Source organism: Pundamilia nyererei, unplaced genomic scaffold (genome assembly GCF_000239375.1).
Source record: "Pundamilia nyererei isolate P.nyererei 1_Seehausen unplaced genomic scaffold, PunNye1.0 scaffold00134, whole genome shotgun sequence".
NCBI classification, from domain to species: domain Eukaryota; kingdom Metazoa; phylum Chordata; class Actinopteri; order Cichliformes; family Cichlidae; genus Pundamilia; species Pundamilia nyererei.
The window spans coordinates 776,194-785,467 of record NW_005187535.1 but is presented as its reverse complement, the minus strand read 5'-3'; the positions used below and the strand labels follow the sequence as shown (position 1 = coordinate 785,467).

Here is a 9,274-nt window from a genome sequence, read left to right as displayed (position 1 = left end):
ACACACACTCTAGTGGATTTATAGCCAACGTGTTTCCTATTAACTCCAGCTTGGCTGGTTGGGTATTAAGTTGTTCAAAGATGAATAGATGAGAACCTCAAATCACGCTGGATTACCTGCAACCTCCGAAACCAAATCAGCCGAGCAATTTGTTGTCGAGCCTGGTTATGTTTTCTGTCTGAGGTGATTTGAGTTGAAGGCTGTTGTATGCTGAGTGCTGTTTTTAATGTGCTTGCTGCTGTGCGAGGGTCGTGATATTTACAGAAGACAATATTTTACATTTTAGGTGTTTCACTGAACATCATATTTACTGCAAATGCAGTAAAGGAATAGAAGCATACGTCAGCATTATCAAAAACAACCAGCAGTGTCGGATTAATATCCCTCCACAAGGTGCAGTGAAACAAGCGAATGGTAGAGAAGCAGGTACAAATAAGTGCAAAAATCTTTTGTCCTCACTTTCAAAATGTTCATGAACTCGAGTCAAAACAGTTCCTACAGATGTTATATACAGTTTTAATTGGTTTAATTGGTTCGTCGTGTCTTGTTCACTATGTCAAAAAATCCTACAGTGCCTCCTTGAACTGTATGTGAGGTCCACTTTTCCCTGAACCATTTGAGTCAACATTTACTCTACTGCTTCATCTGTTGCTATGTCTCTCCATCAATCTGTGCTTTTATTGTTCTTGGTTGGACAACGCATGTCTGATTCAGAATTTAATTATCCCGCTGGACACATTTTATGAGTCACAACTGGCTACTAATGTTTTATCTAACTTTATTAAAAATATCTCACACGCTGACCTGAGGCCGCTTAACGTTTAGTTCGATTTTTTTTCTTGGTGTAAAAACCTTGTCAAATTCTTTAGCTGGGTTGAATGAGACCAATACATCTTTATAAAAAACTCTGTTTATATGTCAACCACCTCCATTGTGCCAGGGTCTCAGCTGAGTAAGCACAGTATAAAAATCCCATAATCATTTCTGAATGTGCCCAAAAGGCCCAAACATGTAACTATGACCTTCTAAACTGCTTGGTCCACGTCCAAACCATGTCTCATGTTCCTCATGTGTATCTACGCAGAGGTCAGAGGCGAGAGCTGCACCATGAAATTAATCCGCTCTACGTGGTTCCACTTTATTAGAGCTGACAGCTTTTTAAAGTTACACGGGCTCCCTGGTGCTGCAAATGAGTTATGAACCAGCACAAAAGAATACTTCTGAAACCTCAGGTATTAAAATATCAGACCGGGATGCTAATGGGCATTACATGCGCCGTGTTCCTCTTTATCGCTATCCAAATTTGCAGAGCATTTTTCAGTTGTAAGGTGGAAAATGTTAAATGATAGTTCCTTTGCATTATTCATTGAGACTAAAAGTGGTTGTTCTCTGCAATGCAAGGCTGTTTGTGTGCCGTTCTGGTTTTGCTTTTCCATTTGAGCGGGTTAAATTGTGGACCTGCAACAGGAAGCCTGGTCTCTAGAGTTCATTTTTTCCACTGAGAGATGATTTACGTGGTCTGTGGTTCATCTTATTCCACCTGTCTCAGGTGTGGTGCTGCCGTTTAATATTAGCATCAAACAGGGTAAGTAACTACTTATGACAGTTGTTGAGAAGAGGCAGGACAGGTTGCCAGATGCAGGACTCGGTAAATTTTATTCAGTTCAATTTATTGTATTTATATAATACCTAATCACAGCAACAGCCACCTTAAGGTGCTTTATGTTAAAAGGTAAAGATCCTACAATAGCACAGAGCAAACCCCAACAATCAGACAACCCCCTGTGAGAAAGCACTTGGTGACAGTGGGAAGGAAAAACTCCTGTTTAACAGCATGAAACCTCAGGCGAACCAGACTCAGGGAGGGGCGGCCATCTGCCACGCCCTGTTGGGATGAAGAGGGAAAGGCAGGACTTAAAATCTTAAAAATAATGTGGTATATTACTTAAATACTCGCCGGAGAAAGCAATTTGTTACTCTACTCGTTCCATTACTCCATAAAATGACTTGAAATGCGCTGTCTCATAATTACCAGTTAACAATACAGTTAATACACACAACACAAGAGGGGTCCTAAAAGCCGAAGTCTCTGCCTCTCTTTCTACTTTTAAATACTCTAAGAACAACAAGTAATATGTATTTTAAATTTGTTAGTCAACTAGGTTTAGACATATGGAGAAGGGCAAATGTGAACGCCTGCAATTACATCTCAGTCAGAACCTATTTTCCTGACATACTTCAGATACTTTAGACATTTAAAGCAACTGAAAATGGAGCATCGTCAGCCATCAGACAGCCACGCTAATGCCTGATTTAGACTTCTGCAGGAAACAGAAATGCTTCATAGTTCGTCGGCAACATCTACAAAATTAGTCATGTGTTCAGAGGTTAAACAACTTTTCAGTAGCACTCATGGATAATCATCATACATAATTTAACTGCAAACATTTGATCTTTTTGGTTATGATATCTGTTTTTTCACATCATTGTGTTTTCCCATTTTACACTGAAGTTTCTGATTATCTGGTTTTTAAACCCTAACTGTATTGAAGTGACATTCATTTATTTACTCTACAACTCCAAGCTCTTTGTTCTTTTGTAAACCTCCATCCTGAAGCAACCATGTAATAATATTTTTTGTTGAAATAACTTTCATATTTCACTTTGCTCGTTCATTTTGCACCAGACAAAAACATCACAGCGCTGGTTCTGGCTGAATTGTTTTCAGATCCATCAGAGGTCTTGCTGGTGACTAGTGTGGTGAGACCTGTCACACCAGCTGTCCCTTTCATACAGACATCAGTTCAGCTCTGCAGGCTTAAAGCTGCAACAACAATGCCCCGCAATCCATCTCAGTACTTTTAACAGAGGTGGATTGTTGGGTGAGGCAGAAGAGCAGTGCATCAGTCCCGCATTGAACAAGCTGCCTAATAGAGGTGAAACAGCCTAAAAGATGAGTGAATGCCAAGCTTTATCTGTGGGGACACAATCTCAGCTCTAATGTGGCTCCAGCTCCACCTCACCATTGTTCAGAAATGACATAATGCAGCTTTAAATGAACAATAAATGCAAAGAATCACTGTTGATGAGAAATACACGTATAACAGCACTTTAGTTTATATAGGTTTATTGAAAAAAGGGTTGATATAAAAGCTAAAATACTGCCTCTTGGTTTACAATCAGTGAAAATACAGAGTAATACTCTAATACGTCTTATGTATAGAAGAACATGTGTCAGAAGCTGCCTCAAAAGAAATGAAGTTATTTCACATTGTCTTGGGGACCTAATTAAAACACACTTCAGTTATTTTAGTAACACACTAATGGCAAGTAAATGTGACCCTGAATATATATTTGGTCTAAATACAAAGAAACAAAAACCTTCTTTGAAAAATATAATTGCACAGTGATGACTGTGTTGGAACACAGCTTTGCCTGATATATATTTGATCCCACAAATTATGCTCTGTTGATGGGTTAGCGAGAGTGGCTCTGACACTGCACAGGTGTCAAGTTTCCACAGGGGCCACGGGACTAACTTAACAGCACTTAAAGTCTATTTAATATAACTAAATACTTATTACATTACATGAATCTTAATAAGGTAAATCGTGAGTGACGTAGAGCATATGCTGTTGAAAGTTTGTTTAACATATTTCTTATTAGTTTAACAAAGTTAGTCCTGCTATTTAGATAATAATCACATTATAAAGGAAAAATCTGGACTTTTTTTTACAGATGGGTGAAATATTTAATCTACTAATTATGGACTGGGTTGTGGTTTAACACACTAACCTTTATCTTTTCATATCAGTGTGTCTGGAAAACAGCACAGTTTTATTGAGCAATGGTGTTTACGCAAATTTGTATAATTATATAAGATTCTTGGCCATTAGAGTAATGAGAAATGAATTACACTTACAGGATTGCTGCACCATTAGCTCCAAATTGATAAGACTACCACCAGTAACCTGTCAGTCAGTAAATAGACCATAAAACACAAAAGATGATAGACGATAACAATGACCACAAGCACTTGGACTTCCATAGCTATTTGTGTGTGTGTGTGTGTGTGTGTGGGGGGGGGGGGGGGGGGGACCCAAAACAAAACAAAGCAATTTTGCGGCATGGGAGCAGTCGAGTGAACCTGAAAAGAAAGCCTGTGGGGTGCTGGGAGTGTCCAGATTGAAAGCACATGCTGGCTGATCTAAACTCTTAGTCTTTATTCTGTTTTGGCTCAGCGGTTCTTTTGACACATCATATATCAACTTAAGTAAAACTATAAAAAACTAAATCATGAGGCTGATGGGGACAAATGGTGGGCTGAGCTGAATAGTTTCCTGACTTGTGGCTTTTGTTTTCTATCACTGCAGGCTGGATTGGGTTTTATTCAGCTCACGCGCTCTGCAGCTGATAAGCAAACAATATCAATAAACTCCAGACAGCAACATTTAAGTTGCTCAGCATTTCTGTATTCTAAAAAAAATGCAAGCAAAATTAATATATGTGTCGCATACTGTGCATAACATACTTACAGGCTTTTACATATATGTGAAATATTGAATGAATCCTCAAAAATGAAGTCAGATACTGTTTCTAGCACTTTAATGAACGGCCTTCATTTAGTAGCTTCTGCCTGTTGTACATTTCATTAAAAAAACATTTTGTAAGATTATCTTCAATATAAAAATAAAACAATTACATTAAAAAAAACATAAAGTGGTTCACATATATATAAAATAACTGATAGTTAAAAATGTTCTTTTGCCACCGTGAGCATTCCTTTTGAGGCATTTATCTTTCAGCTATTTGGACAATGTAGTAGCTTTTCATTCCTACTAAGGACAGGTGCTGGTATGAAAACACTGCATCTAACTTCTTCTGTTGGTCCTTTTTACAAAGTGTAAAACTATCCTGAATTGTAACGACGTCCTACCTATTTTACCTAAAATCCATGAAATAGAATTCATCTGCTTCTTGGTGGTGCATAAATATTTGGTCTCTCTTAACCAATAAGATCAATTGGCTAAAAAACAAAAAGCTGCACTGATTGGTGTTTTCATCCATGCTCGGTCATCCAGATAAGGAAATCCCAAAAAGTTGATTCTGTTCATCTGGATGCAGCGTTTTAAGTGGGGAAACGTTTCGTCACTCACCCAAGTGACTTCTTCAGACGTCCAGATGAACAGGACCAACTTTTTGGGATGCACTGATTAGTGTTTTATTTCTTTACAGTCTTTATCAGTACAGTGTGGCCTTAACGTCAGCTTAGAATCGGCTTCATTTTCATTTTTCACTTCCAACAACAGTCCTTTGAGCCTTTATTTCAAAACATATCGCATTCTATTTAAGACACCGAGGGTCTCGACATCCCATCTTGCATAAAATCATCACTAAAAACACAGTTATGTCAATGGCTCTGACTCCTTAAACTGAACATATAGCACCATTGGATCAGTGTGTGCTTTTTAGTAGTTTCTGTGAGCTTCCTCTCTATTCCTGCATCAAGCTCAAAATCAACTAGACCTGTGCTAGCGAGCTCTGCGTGTTACAGTTAACAAAAGCTTGTGGATGGTTTCCCCCAATTGCCAGCCCCTGAATATATCCCATGAGCCTTCACTCTCAGAGTAATGCCACTTTCACTTCAAATCACAACAAGCCTTCTACATTTATGTGTGGAAAGCCTACATCCAAAATTCTTCTTTGAGTAATGAATATATTAAAACTAGAATAATAAATCATATCATTCTGAGCAGAAGGATATGATATCAATTTGATGTGGAAACATTTCTTTTGATGTTTTCAAATTTGACACGTCTGCATTTTTCCAAACCACATTTTTTGATATAAAAGGGCAGGAACTGGCAACAAAGTCCCCACAGCAATTTTTCCAAGGAAGCTGTGTGAATGTGAATGTTTTTTCCTCAGTCAGCAGCTTTTATTAAAAATTAATCTGACTTGAAATGATGGTGGCATTACTCACAAAGCCTTGCACGAGACAGAAAGGTAGAATTGTTCCTCTATAGCTGTGTGAAGCAAGAAAATATTATATACAGGCACACAATCAGAGTTCATGTATGCAACATTCAAACACACACACACACACACACTCTCCCATGCCATTCACTCTGTACTCAGCACATATTTTTGACATCAACATGTGTCCGTCAAGGTGAGATTGCACTTGGTGCTAAGATTTGTTGCCGGATAAGGTGAATGTGAAACAACTGGACGTCCCGAGGGATCGGTGGATGGTGCTGGGGATGGAGTGCAGCTTCTGCAAGCTGTCCAGAGAGTTGGACGGGTACATACAGCGTGTGTGCATACATCCATAGCAGTGACAGGGAGGTACAGAGGTTCAGCCTGGGAATACCAGGCTGGATGACATACAGGACTCCCTTTGTGTTTTAGTTGATCTTATTAGCGCGTCTTCTAGATTTCTTCACCCTGGAGAAAGATTCAGAAGGTATTAAGATGAGTTTATGTAACTGAAATCAACTTTGTTTTAGCTGTCACAGTTATATTTACATATTTACATTTAAAAATCCATGAGAACAAATAACGGGTTATTGTTGAGCCACAGGTTAAAAACATGTTATCTAGTTTTATGTGACTTTAGTCATTTGAAATTCATCTTCTCTTGGAATGAGCTGTGCATCACTGGTATAAAGGATGAGCGAGTTGTTTTTGACCTTTTTCAGAGAGCATGATATATGAATGTAAGTTTTTTTAACTAAACATTATATCTTCAATTTGTTTAATATAGGCTCTTAAAAGGAGATCAATTTTTGGTTTCATTTTATGGGGATATATGAACAAATGCGCTCATACAATGCACATTCGTATAGGCACAGAATTTCTTATATCTAACTCACATTATGTTCTTTCAGCTTAAATCTTTTGGCTGTTTCTGGTGTTTGTAAGAACACATTAGTATAAAAAAGGATTTTTCCATTCATTATTGCCTATTTTGAGAACCTCTAGAATAAAATAATACTTAACACGACTCTCATTCCTCGTGTGCACTTCTGGTCATTTTCATATAAAAGTGCATATGAGGGAAATGTAATTATGTCCGATGAGAGAAGACAGATCAGGAAGTTTGTAAAACCTTCTGGTGCAGTATTATATATGCCTAACTATAATCATAGATCTTTCACTTGTCTTTTATAAGCTTGTGTTTGCCATGCTTGAATTACGGTGTCTGGGAAGCATCACTTGCAAATCCAGAGGCAGTTTGCATTGGCTAAAGGTGAAGTTGGAACAATGGGAGACCATTTACAAAACTTTTGGCTTTACTGGATTGACCGGTTAATCATTAAATGAATCATTCATAAATCATTTATGTTTTTTTGTTTAATGAAATGCTTAGATTGGAGTTCAGAGGCTCATTTTTAGCATCAAACACGGTGATCTAATGGCACATTTTGCTCCCCACTGCAAACTTTGTTAAAAGACTAATTGATCATTAGAAATATGTGGTTTTAATTATGTAAGCTGAGCTGAACGCTGTTCTTCTGATTAAGAAATATACTTGGCTACTGATGTGCTTTAAGTTCCTGAATATAGTATAAAAATGCCTATAAAAGTAAAACAGAACCCATAACAGTGGTGGATGTAAAATGTCAATTGTCAGCTGGTGGAAAAAAGCTATAATATCATAGGTTTTTAAGCCAACAAGTGGAAAGTTTCGTTTGACAGTTATGATGTGTGATGCATATTCAACTCTTAACCTCTCGTACTTCCACCAGCTGGATTAGGATGCATTTAGCTGCATGTTAAAGAAGCATAGCTACATTTTGTTTTTATAGGTTATTAAAAATAAGGATGTCGCTGGCATTAACGCCAAGTCTAAGAGAAGATCTGGTGCGTGTTAAGAGGTTAACATGCAGAAGCCCATGAGCGACACTAGTCTAAATATGAAAGGCTGATATTTGGTGATATTTGTTGTGTATGACAGATTATTTGCTGCTGCGCCACATGCCAGCTTCTGTGAACTACGACAATGCCTAAATCTGCAGTCACAGAAGTCCTTCGCTACAATCATAAACAATGTCTTGTAACTTCTCAGATATTCCTTTATTGTTTGTTTTCACATTGTGCACTTTAAGTGTTTATACTGTTTAAAGACGCAGGCATGCAGCCTGGCGATAATCACCACCAGACATGTTGGGAACAGTTTTTTTCCTTTTATGTGAAAGGCACATATTTACTGCATAGCCCATTAAAAAGTGAAACAGCTACTGCAGTTTTTATGAATAGTTTTTAATCCCCAACCAGAAGCGTTCTTTTACAGATGTGCAATTTGTGATGATAATGTGTAAAGTTTTAATGTTAACGTAAGTGCTCTGATTTGGCTGACTATCTCAGATGTGCTTATGAGAAAATAGGAAGCAGACATACCAGTGGTAGATTTATCTCTGGTCTTACTTGATGCTCATTATTTCACAGATAATAACTCACTGGCTTACATCAACCATGTCACCAATTTCAGAGACTAATTGTCAGTAGGAAACTGAGAAATTGACTTTTTTTTTAAACATTGGTTTATTTGCAAGCTCTAAACTTAGAGGAGAAGGGAACCATATTTCATTTCTGCCTTTGTCAGCGATGCTCGTGCCATTCGTAGATAGATAGAGGGGGTTTCTTACTTGTTAATGGCATTCTTTAAGTACTGCTGCAGCCATTTGGTCTCAGGGTTGATGCAAACTTCCCTGTTGCTCTTCAGCTTTGCACTGTGGAAGAAAAAAAGCATGAATTGATTTGGTTACATGACACATTCTATCAAAATGAAGCAATCTTGAAAACAAAGCTGTTTTGACTAGCTGACTTTAAGCCTTGTTTTCTGACTGCACGAGTTGGAAAAATGCAGAGCAGATTTGTTCACCCAGAAGCTCAATGTGTAGATTTTAGGTGGGATGTGGGAAGATTTCCACCAATGAAAACAAGAAGGAAGGAAGCACAGGAATTACCAAGAAACACAGTAATTTTACTCAGTGAGGCAACAGTGCTGATCTCATTCAGCAGCAACACAGCATCTCCAGGCATGTTGATAACTAAGACTGTTGCTGCTAGTTTGCTAACTACATAAAGCAAACTCTGTATACACTTTGCTGTATATATCTAAATACTATATACTGTCAAGTTCCTGTGTTTATACTGTACATTTAATAACCAGTTCTCCATCCTTTATTTATTCTGTAATTTATTCCAGCAGTGTTGCACTCTGCACCATTGTATCACCAACACGGTGTTATTGTCTGTGTCATGTTGC

The 9,274-nt window shown here is 37.9% G+C and overlaps 1 protein-coding gene across 1 annotated transcript in view; it reads right to left on the bottom strand.

The window, feature by feature from the left end:
• Nucleotides 1-5,219: 5,219 nt before the first annotated feature.
• cxcl12b (chemokine (C-X-C motif) ligand 12b (stromal cell-derived factor 1)) overlaps nt 5,220-9,274 on the bottom strand; it is an 11,288-nt gene continuing 7,233 nt past the window's right edge. Inside the window, exons 3-4 of the mRNA XM_005743647.1 lie at nt 8,652-8,735; nt 5,220-6,447 (exon numbers count right to left, since the gene is read on the bottom strand). Coding sequence (XP_005743704.1) covers nt 6,408-6,447; nt 8,652-8,735 — 124 coding nt within the window. The 3' untranslated portion in view covers nt 5,220-6,407. The remainder of the gene's footprint in view (nt 6,448-8,651; nt 8,736-9,274) is intronic.